The sequence below is a fragment of the Neoarius graeffei genome, chromosome 11 (assembly GCF_027579695.1).
Source record: "Neoarius graeffei isolate fNeoGra1 chromosome 11, fNeoGra1.pri, whole genome shotgun sequence".
In the NCBI taxonomy this organism is placed as follows: Eukaryota; Metazoa; Chordata; class Actinopteri; order Siluriformes; family Ariidae; genus Neoarius; species Neoarius graeffei.
In genome coordinates, this window is record NC_083579.1 from 82,665,798 (window position 1) to 82,686,398 (window position 20,601).

A 20,601-nucleotide genomic window follows, 5' to 3' on the forward strand; every position below is an offset into this window, starting at 1 on the left:
CTCTGACTATGCCAGATCCCGTCAGGTCTCAGAAGCTAAGCAGCGTCAGGCCCTGTCAGCACTTGGATGGGAGACCTCAGATGTCACCTCCAGCCATTCCTGCCTCTGGACTTCACCCACATGCATTTTCCCAACTCCCTTTTCCCCTATTATTAATAAACTGTGGTTTGAGCGCATTTGATCTCCTCTCCTGTCTGATCTGCGACACAAGGTAAAAAAGAAATGTATGTCTGATGGTACCGTTCCTGAAACAGTGAAAAGTATAATTTGGTACCTTTATTTTTCAGAGTGCAGCAGTCAGTCATTTAATAGTGTCTTAGTAGGCCATTTTTTTTTTTAAATTAAATCTAAAATAAGGTTTTAAATTTCTTCAGTATATGGTGCCAGTATTACAAACACATGCTTGTAAGGAAGCAATAATATAATTTCATACATTCTCAGAAATAAAAGTACCAATCTGTACTTTTTTTTTTTTTTGTCACTGAGGTGGTACCATGAAGAGAACAAGTTGCGTAACTTTAGCACTTATCTTCCTTATCTTAGTATACTGTTAAAAACAATCAAATAGGGTACGATATTGACGTTAAAGACCATTGAGGTAAGATGATAAGTTACATAATAAAGTTACAGAAGATGTACTCTTGATGGTACTATGCTAGATACAATAAAACGTACAGTTCAGTAAGTTTATTTCTGAGTGTACATGGAGCATTTTTCTGGAACAGTGTGAGAAGTGAAATTACATAATTTTTTTTAAATGTGTGTTCTGTTTAATATGTTTATTCCCTGTAATGTTTGTATAGTCTTGATTGATCATTCCTCAACTACTTGTTGTACTACTTGGGGTTTGTCATAGTTCTTGGATTTAATCAAATCTTTTGCGTCTTCTTTACATCCTTGAATTTCTAAGATAGGCTGCGTTGTTGAGGATCAGCACATTCTTTGGGACCTGGGACCAGAAAGCATCCATCAGATGGCGCAAGCAAGAAACTCCAAGAGCTTTAGGGTTGTTCTCTGCCTCTGTCCCCCAGAACGCACAGAAATGCGAACAGGTTGCTTGTTTAATAGTTTATCTACAAAAGTTCATTGATTCATTCATTTGGTTTTTGTCTGTTCCAGTTATTCTCGAATCTGTTCATCATAGACTGATTGATGAAAAAGTCCTCTTTGTAAATATTTATATTGTGTCATAAAATATATTATCTTATCATGTTCTAAAATGCAAATGCTGGATGAGACAGCAGTTTACGAGAGGAAGGAGGTGTGCACATATTACAACCCCAATTCAAAAAAGTACGCTGTGTAAACTGTAAATAAAAACAGAATGCGATAATTTGCAAATCATGGAAACCCAATACTTCACTGAAAATAGTACAAAGACAACATAACAAATGTTGAAACTGAGAAATTTTATTGTATTTTTGAAAAATATTTGCTCGTTTTTAATTTGATGTCAGCAACACGTTTCAGAAAAGTTGGGACAGTGACGTGTTTAACACTGTGTTGCATCACCTCTACTTTTAACAACACTCTGTAAACGTTTGGGAATTGAGGAGACCAACTGCTGTAGTTTTGAAAGATGTTGTTTCATTCTTGCCTGATACACAATTTCATTTGCTCAACAGTTCTGGGTCTCCTTTGTCGTATTTTGTGCTTCATAATGCACCAAATGTTTTAAATGGGAGACAGGTCTGGACTGCAGCAGGCCAGATTAGGACCCAGACTCTCTTATTATGGAGCCATGTAGTTGTAATATGTGCAGAAAGCGGTTTGGCGTTGTCTTGCTGAAAGAAGGAAGGCCTTCCCTGAAAGATTTTGTCTGGATGGCAGCATATTGCTCTGAAATGTGTTTATATCATTCAGCATTAATGAGGCCTTCCCAGATGTACAAGCTACCCATGTCATGTGCACTAACGCCCCCTCATACCATCACAGATGCTGCTTTTGAGCTGTGCACTGATAACAAGCCGGATGGTCCCTCTCCTCTTTAGCCTGGAGGATGTGGTGTCCATGATTTCTAAAAAGAATTTCTACTTTTGATTCGTCAGACCTCGGGACAGTTTTCCACTTCGCCTCAGTCCATCGTAAAAGAGCTCGGGCCCAGAGAAGGGGCGGGGTTTCTGGATATTGTTTATATCTGGTTTTAACTTGCGTTTGTGGATGCAGTAATGAAGTGTTTTCACAGACGATGGTTTTCTGAAGTGTTCCTGAGCCCATACAGTGATTTCCACTACAGACACGTCTGCTTTTAATGCAGTGTCTCCTGAGGGCCTGAAGATCACAGGCATCCAATGTCAGTTTTCAGCCTTGTCTCTTGCATACAGAGATTCTCTAAATCTTTTAATATTATGGACCATAGATGATGTGATACCCAAATTCTTTGCAGTTTTACATTGAGGAACGTTATTCTTTAATTGTTGCACTGTTTGCCCACGCAGTCTTTCACAGAGCGGTGAACCCCACCCCATCTTTACTTCTGAGAGACTCCGCCTCTCTGGGATGCTCTTTTTATACCCGATCATCTTACTGACCTGACAATTAACCAAATTATTTTTTTAGCATTACAAAACTTTTTCAGTCTTTTGTTGCCCCTGTACCAACTTTTCTGAAACGTGTTGCTGACATCAAATTCAAAATGAGCATATATTTTTCAAAAAACAATAAAATTTCTCAGTTTCAACATTTGATATGTTGTCTTTGTACTATATAGTTTCCATAATTTGCAAATTGTCACATTCTGTTTTTATTTACAGTTTACACAGCGTCTCAGCATTTTTGAAATTGGGGTTGTAGTTTGGGGACATTTCCAGTCTGGATTTTCACAGAATCTGGATTTTTTTTTTGATGACGATAAAAGTGTAGACACTTCCTGGATGTGGTTTTTTTTTTTTTGTAATTTATTTACAAATTCCTGTAATTTTATTTTTTCATTTAGAAAAACTATGGCCTTTAAAACAAGATCTGTGTAACATTGAAAACCCCAGCCTGCCGTGATATTAGATCTGTTGTTGTGTTTGATTTCCCTCGCAGAAACGAGAGCCTGTATCAGAGTTATTGGAACGAACAGAGTGACTGTTGACACTGGCAGGGTTAGTGTTTTTTCCGGCCAATGAAATCAGCTATTTCAATTGCATTATAGTCTTCTTTTGTTTTATCTCAGACTCTCATACAAACACAAGGATAAACGGAAAAAGAGGAGAAAAAACAATGCAGAAGTGAAAAATATGTTCTGGCTGTTTAAAAAAAAAAAAAAAAATTTAATTTTTTTTGTAGGCAGGAGGAAATGAGTTTTTATTTCTTGCTAATGCATGCATTTGCCCTTTCTAGGGTCACCGGGCGCACGTCCTGAATTTTGACGCTGTTTGGAATGAAGGGGCTTCGCCAAAAGAAATCTATGAGTCAACAACAAAGGTATTTTATCCGACTGCTTCAGTCCCATGTTGCACATGATCCACAGCTTAAACACTGACAGTATTCACTGAATCTGTGAAATTTATTTATTCATGATTTCCTGTATCTGACGTGCTGTCTCAGATTGCACAGCTTTAGTGGTGCAACCAGAGGAAATAAAATATTCAAAAAAAAAGCTGAGTATTTTCTTCAGGTTTCCTTTCATTGTCTCCTTCCAGCATCCTCCTTCACACCATCGCTTATTCTTACGCTGTGCTTTTCTGCCACTCGTACTTTCTGACTTTCTCTCTAACTCTCACTCTCTTCCCCCTCTGTATTTACGCCAGTCCTTGGTGGAGTATGTGATGAAAGGTTATAATGGATGCGTCATATTGTATGGACAGTCCACCAGTGGAGAGGCACACCCAGCTCAAGCCTGCACTGCCAGACAGAGGGGCATCATCAGCCGTACTGCTGAGGACATCTTTAATTGTATCCATCTGTCAGAGTTCAGCTTCAAATTTTTAATAACTTGTCTTTGTATGAAGATGTAAAACTTGATTAGCTTCTCAAACATATTTTGATCTATTCAGGCTTACATTTTTCAAAATATTACATTTTTCTTACTGATAATGAAAAAAGCTATCATTTGAAGTAATTATGATCTCAAATCCCAAATATGTGAGTAACAGGATATACAGTATGAGTAAAGAGATACTGTCCAAGAAACAAAATGTATTCAACTTTTATGAGTAGCGCTACTGACTTTGGCCTTTTGGATTGTAAAGGATTTAACAGCTGTATTGCCTGAACATCTGCAATGAAACAGAAACCAGTTCTTTCTTTGAAGTAAATTAGAGTTGCAGTTTGAAATGTGTTCAAGTGTTTGTTTGTTGACCTGTAAGAACTGCATTGGAAATTCAAAGAAGCATGTGGAAAATGTGTGCTAATTTCTTCATTTCAGGCCACTGACCCTTTCTGGTCCTGAAAAGCTGGAACAGAGCTGCTTAGCAAAGCTCCCAAAAGGCAACTTATGAACAGTGATCATGAGGTCAATTTGGGTAAAGGGAAAGACTTCAGTGTTTTTAAATGCAATTTGACTCTTAAAAAAATACAGACTGCTCCTTTTACCTTTTCCAGGCTTGGTTTGACCTGTAAACAAATCTCCACATTTAGAATTCAGAAAGCCGTCCTTAATCTGACCCTATTAGCTCCAGAGGCTTCTCACTGCAGAGTCAGAGTGTCCTGTTATCACATCTCTAATGAGAAGATTTATGACTTGTTGGTGAGTAGATCTTGGAAGATGGTGTGTGTGTGTGTGTGTATATATATAATATCAGGGCTTTACATTAACTTTTTTGCTCACTGGCCACTGTGGCTAGTGGTTTCCCCGAGTCACTAGCCATTCAGCCTTTTCACTAGCCACAATTTTGTTGCCAGGAAATCGAAGTTTTTTATTCACCATGATGCGTTAAAGTTCGGAAGATCTAGATTTAATTATGAATGGCAGCATGTAATGTATCTCTACAGTAGCACTCAAGTATTCAGTGCTGTTAAGGTCGCTCCCTATATGAAAGCATGCAACCAATTCAGACAAAAATATAAACAGAGTATTCTGTTTATTGAACTCAAATTCAAGCCCCTTACAATATGAAATATCGTATAATATGAAAAACAACATTCAGTACAACTGAACTGATTCTACAACCCCGATTTCAAAAAAGTTGGGACAAAGTACAAATTGTAAATAAAAACGGAATGCAATGACGTGGAAGTTTCAAAATTCCATATTTTATTCAGAATAGAACATAGATGACATATCAAATGTTTAAACTGAGAAAATGTATCATTTAAAGAGAAAAATGAGGTGATTTTAAATTTCATGACAACACATCTCAAAAAAGTTGGGACAAGGCCATGTTTCCCACTGTGAGACATCCCCTTTTCTCTTTACAACAGTCTGTAAACGTCTGGGGACTGAGGAGACGAGTTGCTCAAGTTTAGGGATAGGAATGTTAACCCATTCTTGTCTAATGTAGGATTCTCGTCACGGCCGGATTAACCATTAGGGCAATTGGGCACTTGCCCAGGGCCCAAGACGTCTAAGGGGCCCAGGACACCATCAACTAAAATGTTAAAATATAGCGTTATGAACGCAATTCTTATTTTCCTTAAGGTGTGTTCAGTGTTTGTGTAGTAATCCCTGCCTGCACGCTTCCCAGCGCTACTCGGACACTGCGAGAGGACACGAGTCACATGACTTGACGTTCGGATGGACTGGAGAGAGCCCGATGGGTAAAAGCAGTGTAGGAAGATGGAGAAACACTTAAGCGGGAGTGTGAAAAGAAAATTGAAAAGAGAAAGGGAATTGAAATTAGTGGACAGTTTGAAAAATATACCTAAAATAGCCACGAGACCAGTTATGAGACCAGTTTGCAGATCTGGAAGAATCAGCGCGATCTGTCAGTGTTACACAGGACTATCAGTATGACATTTCACGGAGGAGAAAAAGGAAGAGATTTGCTGATGAGAGTGATGGCAATGAGGAGGTCGTCTTTAATGATGGCAAGATTCAAAGTTGAAACATATGTAATTATTGACAAACTCACTTCTTGCCTATCAAAACGGATCGGTGCTTACACAGAAGTCTGTGAGCTCTTTGGCATTTTATTTGACAGGGACTGTGATAAGCGTGAAGTGCGCGAACGAGCTGCGAGGTTGACATCCATGTATCCTACAGACCTAGATGCGTCCCTAGCAGACGAGCTCATGCAGTTCACGCACTTTGTGTCGAGTGACACTTGCACTTCGCCTGTTAAAATTTTGCAGATTCTTGAAACAAATGGCCTTAAGACAACATTCCCAAATGTATATGTTGGGCTTAGAATGTTTTTAACTCTGCCCGTCTCAAACTGTGAGGGCAAGAGACCATTTTCTGTGTTAAAAAGAGTCAAAAATGCCCTAAGGACCACTATGACACAGACGACTTTCTGCTCTGTCATTGCTTTCCATAGAAAATGAAGTTGTTGAAGGAATAGATTTTGAAGATATTGTGCACCAGTTTGCGTATTCAAAGTCAAGAAGGAAGGCCACAGAGTAGGCTAATCTGCTATTTCTTAAAATAATGAATGTGGTGGTTTGTTTAAGTTGATATGTGGGAAAATAATTAAAATAATTGATGTATGTACAACCCCGATTCCAAAAAAGTTGGGACAAAGTACAAATTGTAAATAAAAACGGAATGTGATAATTTACAAATCTCAAAAACTGATATTGTATTCACAATAGAACATAGACAACATATCAAATGTCGAAAGTGAGACATTTTGAAATTTCATGCCAAATATTGTCATTTGAAATTTCATGACAGCAACACATCTCAAAAAAGTTGGGACAGGGGCAATAAGAGGCTGGAAAAGTTAAAGGTACAAAAAAGGAACAGCTGGAGGACCAAATTGCAACTCATTAGGTCAATTGGCAATAGGTCATTAACATGACTGGGTATAAAAAGAGCATCTTGGAGTGGCAGCGGCTCTCAGAAGTAAAGATGGGAAGAGGATCACCAATCCCCCTAATTCTGCGCCGACAAATAGTGGAGCAATATGAGAAAGGAGTTCGACAGTGTAAAATTGCAAAGAGTTTGAACATATCATCTACAGTGCATAATATCATCAAAAGATTCAGAGAATCTGGAAGAATCTCTGTGCGTAAGGGTCAAGGCCGGAAAACCATACTGGGTGCCCGTGATCTTCGGGCCCTTAGACGGCACTGCATCACATACAGGCATGCTTCTGTATTGGAAATCACAAAATGGGCTCAGGAATATTTCCAGAGAACATTATCTGTGAACACAATTCACCGTGCCATCCGCCGTTGCCAGCTAAAACTCTATAGTTCAAAGAATAAGCCGTATCTAAACATGATCCAGAAGCGCAGACGTCTTCTCTGGGCCAAGACTCATTTAAAATGGACTGTGGCAAAGTGGAAAACTGTTCTGTGGTCAGACGAATCAAAATTTGAAGTTCTTTATGGAAATCAGGGACGCCGTGTCATTCGGACTAAAGAGGAGAAGGACGACCCAAGTTGTTATTAGTGCTCAGTTCAGAAGCCTGCATCTCTGATGGTATGGGGTTGCATTAGTGCGTGTGGCATGGGAAGCTTACACATCTGGAAAGACACCATCAATGCTGTAAGGTATATCCAGGTTCTAGAGCAACATATGCTCCCATCCAGACGACGTCTCTTTCAGGGAAGACCTTGCATTTTCCAACATGACAATGCCAAACCACATACTGCATCAATTACAGCATCATGGCTGCGTAGAAGAAGGGTCTGGGTACTGAACTGGCCAGCTTGCAGTCCAGATCTTTCACCCATAGAAAACATTTGGCGCATCATAAAACGGAAGATACGACAAAAAAGACCTAAGACAGTTGAACAACTAGAATCCTACATTAGACAAGAATGGGTTAACATTCCTATCCCTAAACTTGAGCAACTTGTCTCCTCAGTCCCCAGATGTTTACAGACTGTTGTAAAGAGAAAAGGGGATGTTTCACAGTGGGAAACATGGCCTTGTCCCAACTTTTTTGAGATGTGTTGTTGTCATGAAATTTAAAATCACCTAATTTTTCTCTTTAAATGATACATTTTCTCAGTTTAAACATTTGATGTGTCATCTATGTTCTATTCTGAATAAAATATGGAATTTTGAAACTTCCACATCATTGCATTCCGTTTATATTTACAATTTGCACTTTGTCCCAATTTTTTTGGAATCGGGGTTGTATATGGCTTCATTTGGATAAAAAGTTATGTTTAACATTTGTGCATCTGTCTTGTGTTTTGATTACATGCACTTTATGCTGAGACTATAAAGGTATACATACATCTTTCCTGAGCCATGCAGAAGCCTGATGTTATGCTCTTGATGATGCCGATTTTATGATAGTTTTTTTGGGACAGCGGTGAGAGGGTCCTTGAGCCTTGTTGCCCAGGGCCCAGGAAATTATTAATCCGGTTCTGATTCTAGTTGCTCAACTGTCTTAGGTCTTTTTTGTCATATCTTCCATTTTTATGATGCGCCAAATGTTTTCTATGGGTGAAAGATCTGGACTGCAGGCTGGCCAGTTCAGTACCCGGACCCTTCTACGCAGCCATGATGCTGTAATTGATGCAGTATGTGGTTTGGCATTGTCATGTTGGAAAATGCAAGGTCTTCCCTGAAAGAGACGTCGTCTGGATGGGAGCATATGTTGCTCTAGAACCTGGATATACCTTTCAGCATTGGTGTCTTTCCAGATGTGTAAGCTGCCCATGCCACATGCACTAATGCAACCCCATACCATCAGAGATGCAGGCTTCTGAACTGAGCGCTGATAACAACTTGGGTCGTCCTTCTCCTCTTTCGTCCGAATGACACGGCGTCCCTGATTTCCATAAAGAACTTCAAATTTTGATTCATCTGACCACAGAACAGTTTTCCACTTTGCCACAGTCCATTTTAAATGAGCCTTGGCCCAGAGAAGACGTCTGCGCTTCTGGATCATGTTTAGATACGTCTTCTTCTTTGAACTATAGAGTTTTAGCTGGCAACGGCGGATGGCACGGTGAATTGTGTTCACAGATAATGTTCTCTGGAAATATTCCTGAGCCCATTTTGTGATTTCCAATACAGAAGCATGCCTGTATGTGATGCAGTGCCGTCTAAGGGCCCGAAGATCACGGGCACCCAGTATGGTTTTCCGGCCTTGACCCTTACGCACAGAGATTCTTCCAGATCCTCTGAATCTTTTGATGATATTATGCACTGTAGATGATGATATGTTCAAACTCTTTGCAATTTTACACTGTCGAACTCCTTTCTGATATTGCTCCACTATTTGTCGGTGCAGAATTAGGGGGATTGGTGATCCTCTTCCCATCTTTACTTCTGAGAGCCGCTGCCACTCCAAGATGCTCTTTTTATACCCAGTCATGTTAATGACCTATTGCCAATTGACCTAATGAGTTGCAATTTGGTCCTCCAGCTGTTCCTTTTTTGTACCTTTAACTTTTCCAGCCTCTTGTTCCTCCTGTCCCAACTTTTTTGAGATGTGTTGCTGTCATGAAATTTCAAATGACAATATTTGGCATGAAATTTCAAAATGTCTCACTTTCGACATTTGATATGTTGTCTATGTTCTATTGTGAATACAATATCAGTTTTTGAGATTTGTAAATTATTGCATTCCATTTTTATTTACAATTTGTACTTTGTCCCAACTTTTTTGGAATTGGGGTTGTAATATTAAGTCCAATTCAAAACATTTTATCATTGAAAAACATTTGATGTTTTGATATGCAAGTATTATGTGTATTATCAAGTATTATTATGTATTATGGCGGCACGGTGGTGTAGTGGTTAGCGCTGTTGCCTCACAGCAAGAAGGTCCTGGGTTCGAGCCCCGTGGCCGGCGAGGGCCTTTCTGTGCGGAGTTTGCATGTTCTCCCCGTGTCCGCGTGGGTTTCCTCCGGGTGCTCCGGTTTCCCCCACAGTCCAAAGACATGCAGGTTAGGTTAACTGGTGACTCTAAATTGACCGTAGGTGTGAATGTGAGTGTGAATGGTTGTCTGTGTCTATGTGTCAGCCCTGTGATGACCTGGCGACTTGTCCAGGGTGAACCCCGCCTCTCGCCCGTAGTCAGCTGGGATAGGCTCCAGCTTGCCTGCGACCCTGTAGAAGGATAAAGCGGCTAGAGATAATGAGATGAGATGAGATTATGTATTATCTATTAATTGTGTGTGTGCGAACATGTGTAGAGAGAGACATTAAATGTCCTCATTACATTCATCATCAGATGAGTCTGAATGGTCCATGAAAAATGGTCTTCGTGAACTGAGGCTTCCAGCAGGCCATAAGTTCAGTGTTTCCCACAGACCAGGTAGCAATTTGTGGTGCTCCACTGTGCCAATGAGGGAATCGTGCGCGGTGGTGTCGTGGCGGTCGGTGGAGTAGGTCATTGGGGTGTATGCAAAGTGTTTACAGCGGGTGGTGTTCAAACACAGTATTTTTCTTCAGAGTCACCTGCTGGGACTATTTTAAAGCTACAAGAAGCATTTGAGATTATTCAGTTCAATCTAAATTCTTTTAAGTTCTTTAAGAGAAGACAGCTAAAACAGTTTTTACCAGAACCCTGCCTGGTTTCATTCCTCGACCCAACTTTACATTACAGGGCAGGCCATTAGTTTGCTGGGCTTGATGTTGGTGGAAAACCTGTCTTTTAAATTTATGAAAATTACTCACCAAAATTGAAGTTAAAGTTTAGTTTTTTGTCGTTTTGGTGGCAATCTTTCAATCATTCTTTAGTTGACATTCAAGGAATAAATTGCAAAAAACAAGCTGGAGGTTTTTATTTTAAATATTGAACTCAACACTTACCTCAACCAATACTAAAGTGAAATAAATAGTATAATATAACAACAAAATAATAATAAAATAAAATATCATAATTAGATGTAAGAAACCACTTAAGGCAGGGGTGGGCAATTATTTTTTCCATGGGGCCACATGAGAAACAGAATTTTGTGGAGGGCCGGACCAAAAGACTGAACTAAATTCTACATAATATTAATTGTATTTCTTTATATAAAGCAATAAATAACATTGTTTTTACAAGCTGCTAAGACTGGTAAGAGTATGGAAAAAAACGAGGTTGCCTTACAAAAAATGTCATTTATTCAATCAAATTTCCCAAAACAATGGTTAACAAAATGTGAACGTTTGTACCTTTTTTTTTTCAGTCACATTCACCCCAAAACACAATAAAGACATCACAATATTGTCTTTCTACTCCAAATATCAAGCAAGATACATCATATTATAATAATGATGCCCACATTTGTAGTCTAATCACCTCACTTGGTGTTTTTCAGTTTTTTGGATCTGCTGTCCGCCAACTAAACACACGGCTTTATCTCTGACTTCAGTAAATAAATACTTAGCAGTCCATGTTTTGTTGAAAGCCCTGCATTTGGCATCTACCTTTCTTCTTTTTGTGGACATTTGGGGGGCTAAAGTCTTCTTGTGACCTGCTCGCAATAACGTCGATTCGGTCTAGGTATCAGATCTATAGATCGGCTCCGGCGCCTGCTGGTGACGTCACACGATGTGATTGGCTGGACCGTTTGAAGGATGACGTACAAGTTTGTGGTTGGTCTGGACAAATTATGGAAGTAGTTATCGCGGGATTAGGCTTCGTGGGATTTCATGTCTTGTTCATGTCGCGCGCATTGCGTTTTTGTTGAACACAACTTCAAAATAAAAGCAATGCACATTCAGAAAAGAAAAAAAGAAGAAACCGGTTGTACGAATCGCGATTCAGTCCATGCATGAGGTAAAATTAGAAAATACGTTTATTTTGTAATTTCTAATTAACCTTATGCGGGCCGGTCAGAATGAACCAAAGGGCCGGATGCGGCCCGCGGGCCGTAAAATGCCCAGGTCTGACTTAAGGTAACACCAAGGCAACTAACAATAATGAAAAAGTATTACCCTAATTGGTGCAAAGCCTGCATGCCCTATCAGAACATTTAATTCTGCGTGGCTTCCTGAAAAAAAAAAAAACTCAAACAGAAACATAGAATCAAATTTACTTTCCCCACTTTTTTTTTTAAATTAGCTATAAGTCTATCTGTTTCCATCTCACCTGTTGTTTCAGCAGTAGCTGCCTGTCTTACAGCAGCATTTTGGCTGTCCTCCTGGCCCATCTCTCTTCAACAGCCCTGAGCAGCACGGAATTGTTCAGCACTGTTTGATGCCTATAACATTCGAAATTATATTCCAATAACATTTACTAGCAACAGCCATTTGACAGTACAACTTTATTTCAGACTGATACCTCCTCAAGCTGCTCTGTCTCCTCTAGATGAGGCCTTTTTTGGTGCAGAAAAACTTTTCAATACTCATCTGGGTTAAAGCAGCAAGCATTGAGAGTCAATGAAATTATAATAGTCAAATAAATACGAAGTTATTATTAGCCTATGGGCATCCTACAGTAGCCTATCTCAACTACTGCATTTTATCTTTATCACATTGTTTGCTACGTTTCCAACGTTACAGGCTGACAGCTGGATGTTCAATATTGATAACGTTATAAGGCTACCTTTTCTGAGTTACATACTGGGCAGGTGTGTTTGAGCACAGTACATCATACTAACCTTTGGTAGACTCCAGATATCGTTGACCGTCTTCTCTGTGCTAAATATCACGCAGCATTGGGTTTTCCTCTTGATAGCCCTCGAGCAGTATGCGTGGAGAGGAGGAGGAGTGGGCGAATCAGCTGCCAATGTGTGGGCGTATCAGTGATGCAGTGATTGGTTTATCTACTTCGCCAATAAAGCTAATAAAGATGTTTCTTAAAATATTCAGATTTTATGCTTAAGATAGCATCAACTAGGCATCCCCGCGAGTATAACATTATTTTATTTAGGCTAGTGGGAAATCCTTATTTATTGTGAATGTCAAGCCATTATTAATAACTTGCATGAATGTTGAAGCGGGATAAACGGGATAATGCAGTAAGGCCGGTTCCTCGCGTCAAGCTGCTACTGTCTGCATCAAAATTGGTTTATAGCCTGACTCAGGGATGTCCGTTTCCTGTAAGCCAAGAAGGCTATGTTAAAGCTCATCACGAGCACGACGTAGCCTACCTTTTAAAATAAGGGGTCGGAAGGTGAATCGGGAAGGCTGCGTTATTTTTAATTAGCCTAACAGGCCTACTCACAGTCCGGGTACAGTGGTGCTTGAAAGTTTGTGAACCCTTTAGAATTTTCTATATTTCTGCATAAATATGACCTAAAACATCATCGGATTTTCACACAAGTCCTAAAAGTAGATAAAGAGAACCCAGTTAAACAAATGAGACAAAAATATTATACTTTGTCATTTATTTATTGAGGAAAATGATCCAATATTACATATCTGTGAGTGGCAAAAGTATGTGAACCTCTAGGATTAGCAGTTAATTTGAAGGTGAAATTAGAGTCAGGTGTTTTCAATCAATGGGATGACAATCAGGTGTGAGTGGGCACCCTGTTTTATTTAAAGAACAGGGATCTATCAAAGTCTGAGCTTCACAACACATGTTTGTGGAAGTGTATCATGGTACGAACAAAGGAAATTTCTGAGGACCTCGTAAAAAGTGTTATTGATGCTCATCAGGCTGGAAAAGGTTACAAAACCATCTCTAAAGAGTTTGGACTCCACCAATCCACAGTCAGACAGATTGTGTACAAATGGAGGAAATTCAAGACCATTGTTACCCTCCCAAGGAGTGGGCGACCAACAAAGATCACTCCAAGAGTAAGGCATGGAATAGTCGGTGAGGTCACAAAGGACCCCAGGGTAACTTCTAAGCAACTGAAGGCCTCTCTCACATTGGCTAATGCTAATGTTCATGATTCCACCATCAGGAGAACACTGAACAACAATGGTGTGCACGGCAGGGTTGCAAGGAGAAAGCCACTGCTCTCCAAAAAGAACATTGCTACTTTAGTTTAGTTTAGTTTATTTGTCACATAAAATATAGATTACACATAAAGTATAAATTACAACAAAAAAATAAATATATACGTGTGTAGCAAAAATAGGGAAAAAAAAGAAATAGATACAAATGTGACAGGAGAAGAAAACAGGGCATAAGCCCCAACTGACATTCAACCCCCACAGATTACAAAAATATAAAAACTTATGACGCATTTAGGATAGTAAAAAAAAAAAAAGGGAGAAAAAAATATATATATCATACGTTACGGAGGATGGTACAAAGCGAGTTTCTCAAAGAAGTGAACAGATATTTGTCTTTTGAAGGAGATTAGCATGGGGGAGAATTTTATAGCAGATGGAAGGCTGTTCCATAATTTAACAGTTCTTGGAAAGTAAGAGTTCCGATAGTAGTTTTGCTTGTGATTGAAGAAGAAGCGGAGATCAGCTGGATGGAAGTTTCTGGTGCAATATCTAGATGTAGTTGGAACGAGCAAACTAGCTAAACTATCACTAACAGTACCGTTTTTGATTTTGTAAAGCAAGACAGCGTCACTGATTTCTCGGCGATACTCTAAAGGGAGAAGACTGAGCGACTTAAGGCGATCGATATAGGACACATCAGGGGGGTAGTTCAGGATAAACTTTGTGGCGCGGCGCTGAATGTTCTCTAAAAGAGCCTTGTGCTTAGCAGTTGAAGGTGACCATATGCTTGAGGCGTACTCCAGGCGAGGCCTAACTAAGGTGCAATAAAGCAATTTCCTTGTACTTTGGTCATAGATGTCGTGACAGACCCGCCTCACCAGCCCAAGCATCCTGTTAGCTTTTGCACACATGAGCTCTATATGTGGACCCCAGGACAGATCGTTTGTTACAGTGACTCCGAGGTCTGTTACTTGCGCTGCTGCATCCAGAGTGCGGCCACACAGCTGGTAACAGTGCGGTGGACGCTTTGTCGAACGCTTCTTGGACATATGCATAACCCTACACTTAGATGCGCTGAACTCCATACCGTGCTCTATACTCCAATTGTACAGTGAGTCAAGGTCACCCTGCAAGGAGAGAGACGAACTTGCAGACTCTATAGAGCGGTAGAGCTTGGAATCATCAGCATAAAGGGCAATGTCCGAACCATGCTGCACGTAGTTTGGCATGTCATTTGCGTAAATCAAAAACAGCAGGGGCCCGAGGATAGATCTCTGCGGGACCCCTGATGTCACCGGCAGCCAAGAGGAGGTAACACCCTCAAGGACAACGCGTTGTCGTCTTCCGCCCAGGTAGGACTCAAACCATTTCAACAAAGAACCTGCAGTCCCATACCGCTGTAGTTTGGACAAGAGCAGATGGTGAGGGACCTTATCAAAAGCCTTTGAGAGATCTAGATGAATAACATCAATGTCATCCCCTGCTGCTAACCTGTTCACAATGTCATGATAGACTTCGACAAGTTGCGTTACAGTAGACTTTCCCTTAAGGAATCCGTGTTGTAGATGGTAGATGAAGGGTGAAATGTAGTTGAAGCAGTGATTGTAGACGCAGTGCTCAAGGACTTTTGATACAATACAGAGCAGGGAAATGGGCCTGTAGTTTTCTACGAGGGTGGGGTCATCCTTTTTGAAAACAGGAGTGATGTTCGCCTACTTCCATAACGCAGAAACGGATCCCCTGGAAAGCGACAGGTTAAACAGCCAGCACAGTGAAGGTGATATTTCAGGTGCCGTGTTCTTTAGAATAATCCCAGGAATTTCATCTGGTCCGCAAGCTTTGTTAGTGTCTAGGTTGAGCAAGACATCCAGTACTTCGGGAACTGTGAGCTGGATGGAGGTCAGGCCCACTGAAGGCTCTTGGTTGGTGGACTGGGAACTAGCCATTCCCACACCGGAAACAGGGCTGAAGATTGAGTGAAAGTATCTATTCAGCAAGTTAGCCATGTCCCGAGTATCTGTTATAAAAGCGCGGCCATCACGGAAAAAATTCGGTGAAGGCTTGTCGGCAGTGCATGATTTTACATAAGACCAGAAGCGCTTCGGGTTATCCGATATCGAGGTCTTTAGTTTTACTTGTCTACAGTCTGCTAAAGATCACGTGGACAAGGCAGAAGGCTATTGGAAAAATGTTTTGTGGACGGATGAGACCAAAATAGAACTTTTTGGTTTAAATGAGCAGCATTATGTTTGGAGAAAGGAAAACACTGCATTGCAGCATAAGAACCTTATCCCATCTGTGAAACATGGTGGTGGTAGTATCATGGTTTGGGCCTGTTTTGCTGCATCTGGGCCAGGATGGCTTGCCATCATTGATGGAACAATGAATTCTGAATTATATCCGTGAATTCTAAAGGAAAATGTCAGGACATCCGTCCATGAACTGAATCTCAAGAGAAGGTGGGTCATGCTGCAAGACAATGACCTTAAAAGGATAGTTCGGGATTTTTGACATGAATCTGTATGGCATCCCCATCAATAGTGTCGTGCAAACACACTGACTTACCCCTGACAGCATCCTGTGAGTCCAGTTCTTGTCCAGTTTTGGTCCAGACGAAAGTAGTCCGGCAAGTTTGTTGGGGTCACGAAAGTAAAACGTTTTTCGTCTCAAAACAGTATGTGTTCAAAAGAGTGATATATTTGCATCACAAAACCGTTGTCAAATAAAAAGTCAGACCTCGAAATCGCTTGGCACTATTTTCTCTCCCTCGGTATCACTGCGCACTGCCGCCAGGTGACAGCCACGGCTGTTTCATTCATTGTTTACTAGTGATGGGAATTTCGGCTCTTTTTCGGGAGCCGGCTCTTTTGGCTCTTCTTACTATAAGGAGCCGGCTCTTTCAGCTCCTGAGATTTTATTTTTGATTTAAAGGAATACGCCACCCCCAGATGAAATTGAGTCAGTCCCTGCAATCCCTAGAGTTGGATGAGTGAGCCAAAGCGTTTTGTAGCCGACCCAGCCATTGTCCTGATCTATAAACGCCCCGCTTAGCTTAGCATAGTCACTGTAATCAGGCGTGTCCAGCTAGCATTGTCGTTACAAAAGTGAATTAAATAACTCAAGATTGTTTATAATTATTTCTCATGACTTGTACAGTCACATCAAGTACACATATCAATGCAAATTAACATGAAGGGATTTACTAGACCAATTTATATCTGGAACTATTTTCAGCCACAGCACAGGCAAAGCACCGCTGCAGGCGCAAAGACACCGCGCAGCGCCTGAAAACGGGTGCGCAGCGCCTGAAAACCCGTTTTCAGGCGCTGCGCGGTGTCTTTGCGCCTTCCTTTTCCTACCTATTCCTTTAATTGCTGCAATTAACTAGTTAATTCTGATTCTATTTCTCCTCTGTTATAATCTGTCCTGCTTTTGAAAAGATCCTCTCTGGGCGGACAGATGCTGCCACTATACACATCCTCCATGCCATAACGTGTGTAAGCTGTGGATAGAGTGCAGCCTTGGTCTCCCACCAGCTTAGTGGGTCTGCGTTTCGCTGTCACCTGGCGGCAGTGCGCAGTGATGAGAAGGGAGAGAAAATAGTGCCAAGTGATTTCGAGGTCTGACTTTTTATTTGACAACGGTTTTGTGATGCAAATATATCACTCTTTTGAACACATACTGTTTTGAGACGAAAAACGTTTTACTTTCGTGACCCCAACAAACTTGCCGGACTACTTTCGTCTGGACCAAAACTGGACAAGAACTGGACTCACAGGATGCTGTCAGGGGTAAGTCAATGTGTTTGCACGACACTATTGATGGGGATGCCATACAGATTCATGTCAAAAATCCCGAACTATCCCTTTAAGCACACAAGTCGTTCTACCAAAGAATGGTTAAAGAAGAATAAAGTTAATGTTTTGGAATGGCCAAGTCAAAGTCCTGACCTTAATCCAATGGAAATGTTGTGGAAGGACCTGAAGCGAGCAGTTCATGTGAGGAAACCCACCAACATCCCAGAGTTGAAGCTGTTCTGTATGGAGGAATGAGCTAAAATTCCTCCAAGCCGGTGTGCAGGACTGATCAACAGTTACCGCAAACGTTTAGTTGCAGTTATTGCTGCACAAAGGGGTCACACCAGATACTGAAAGCAAAGGTTCACATACTTTTGCCACTCACAGATATGTAATATTGGATCATTTTCCTCAATAAATAAATGACCAAGTATAATATTTTTGTCTCATTTGTTTAACTGGGTTCTCTTTATCTACTTTTAGGACTTGTGTGAAAATCCGATGATGTTTTTGGTCATATTTATGCAGAAATATAGAAAATTCTAAAGGGTTCACAAACTTTAAAGCACCACTGTATATGCGCACCGGCAGGCCTGTGTACACGCCTCTCCGTCTCCCTCTGTCTGTGTGTGTGTGTGCGTGCGCGCGTGTGAATGAGAAGAAAGAGCATTATGAATGAATGGAACGATACGCAATGGAATTTTTTTTTTTTTTTCCAAAATCGCGAGTCTGACTGTGTGGCGATAGGAATCCATTGTGTGGCGCTGTGCCACGCAATGGTCTATGTATGGGAAACCCTGAAGTTGATAGCTGGGGCGGGATCAACTTCTTTCCAATCGCGTGAACGTTTCTAAACAGCAGCTCCATCCTCTCCAGCTCAGCTGACTTTATGGCAGCCAGGGACTGAAAGCAATGCTGTCCTGTAGTGACCAGCCGTCTTTGCCTGTTTTGATGTTATAGTACCGATGTGTGTATTTGACTTTTCGTGGTCCTTTATAGTTTCGAGTTTAAAATTACTGGTGCCTGTCTTTGCCAGACTTTCTACAGTACATGGTATTTTCGGTTTTGCTATGAACTAGCCAATCTCACCCGATCTTCCATTTGTCATTGAACTGTCTTATCTTCCTATTGGCGTCTTGTTCATCTCCATGGCTGCAGCCAGTTTTGAGGCCCCTGCGGTCTGGACCTCGGTCATTTTTAAGAGCTGAAAATACATTTGTACGCTAAATATTCAACTGGATAAAAAAAAAAAGAATAACATTAAAACGTCTCTGTAAAAAGTGCATTGTTAATGATGTTAAACGTTGATTCTGTCTCTGTTTGGTGCGCGCGGCTCTGAGACCAAGAACACAAAAGCGATTGAGCGCACGCGTGACTCAGGGGAGGAATGCAGTGCAGGAGACATGGGGTTTCCATGGTAACCATCAGCGCACTTTCATGAAGCTGTTAAATTTACATTTTCGAACTTTGTAGTCAGCTGGGATAGGCTCCAGCTTGCCTGTGATCCTGTAGAACAGGATAAAGCGGCTAGAGATGATGAGATGAAAAAATAAATATATTATTTCTCAGCTTAAGGTCAGTCCATATCGTGAAATACCGTGACCTCGGCCCAGAGGCCTCGGTCGGTATTTTCAAGACCTCGGTCACGGTATTTCACGATACGGACCCCCCCCAGCTGGTAAATAATACACACACACACACGATGGTACTGTTCCGTCCCGGGTTATAAGAGATGCGTTACACTGATTCTGACAACATGATGACATTGTGGCTACAGCCTAAAAAAAAAAATTATGAATGAGTAGGTATGCCTTTTCGACCAACAGGGAACAGGTTCTTGAACCAATTCCATTCAGGATTCTTTGAACAAGAACAGAATCCGTTCTCTGTGGGTCGAAAAGGGGTAACATCCCAGTTCGGTTATACTAAACATAGGCACTAATGGAATGCTGCTCAGCCAATTAAATTAGTGAGTCTGTATATTACTGAACTGTTGTATAATTAGTTTATTAGCTGATTATAGCTGAACCAGGGAAAATGGTGCATTCCAGGACCACATTCAGGAACCTGTGGTGTAATGTGAACGTGGCCATGTTTTGCCTCTAGTGGCTTTCCATATAGGATGTGCCATCAAAACCCTATATTCAATATCTTGAAAGAGGCTAAAGAGGAGCTCAAGAGGAGCTCATATGACTCTCTGAGCAGATCGGGTTTACTTTTCAGGTTTACTCCGGACTGTGCAGCAGCGCAGTTGTAGCCTGCCTTGTTTGTGATATTAAAAATAAATCATTTGATAAGCCAAAGCAATAGAGTGGAAAGTTTCAACTTATGTTTGCCTTGGATAACTTTGCCTAAAACATGGTGGTGTATGCTGATTTTTTTATTTTTTTTTTCCCCAGAATTTTTTTTTTTTTTGTGTAAGTGTAACTGATGCCAGATTGTTAATGTATCTTAGTTCCATAGGCTACATGGTTAGGGGATCTTTTGTCCTCATTGCTTGGGCTAGATCAAACCATTAAACAAGATTAAATTATTCTTACTCTTGCCACATGTTTTTTTTTTTTTTCCAAAACTGATGATATTCAGTTCAAACACCATTAAAAGTAATTTCAGGACTAGATCTCTTGTGTGATGTGTAATTCACCCCTCTCATTTAAATATGTCAAACATTCTTAGGCGCGCGCTTTGCGCATCACGGACTTCGGTGATTTTAAAATGCTGTTCCGGCCCTGATCATCTCTGCCCCTTTTTTTTCCTGATCAGCAGGGTTTGAAACTCCAGCTATACACTGCCACATAGTGTGCTTGTCAGTCGTCAGCAACTTTGTTGCTTCGTTCATTAACTGCAGGTTACCGCATCAATGATTTTATCTGAGATGTTAATGAATGTTCTAAACAATTCTAACATGTCAGAATGTTTATGCAGGGGCTCATGGGAGTTGTAGGCGCGTAACATTACATTGCAATG

At 40.8% G+C, this 20,601-nt stretch overlaps 2 protein-coding genes across 2 annotated transcripts in view; both read left to right on the forward strand.

Annotated features, from left to right (window-relative positions):
- LOC132894679 (zinc finger protein 260-like) overlaps nucleotides 1-20,601 on the forward strand; it is a 414,543-nt gene that overhangs the window by 133,555 nt on the left and 260,387 nt on the right. The window lies entirely within an intron of this gene.
- The window catches only part of si:ch211-63b16.4 (uncharacterized), a 166,337-nt gene that overhangs the window by 32,292 nt on the left and 113,444 nt on the right, over nucleotides 1-20,601 (forward strand). The window contains exons 3-7 of the mRNA XM_060932841.1: nucleotides 911-1,052; nucleotides 3,031-3,089; nucleotides 3,328-3,411; nucleotides 3,738-3,882; nucleotides 4,602-4,675. Of these exons, the coding sequence (XP_060788824.1) occupies nucleotides 911-1,052; nucleotides 3,031-3,089; nucleotides 3,328-3,411; nucleotides 3,738-3,882; nucleotides 4,602-4,675 (504 nt within the window). The remainder of the gene's footprint in view (nucleotides 1-910; nucleotides 1,053-3,030; nucleotides 3,090-3,327; nucleotides 3,412-3,737; nucleotides 3,883-4,601; nucleotides 4,676-20,601) is intronic.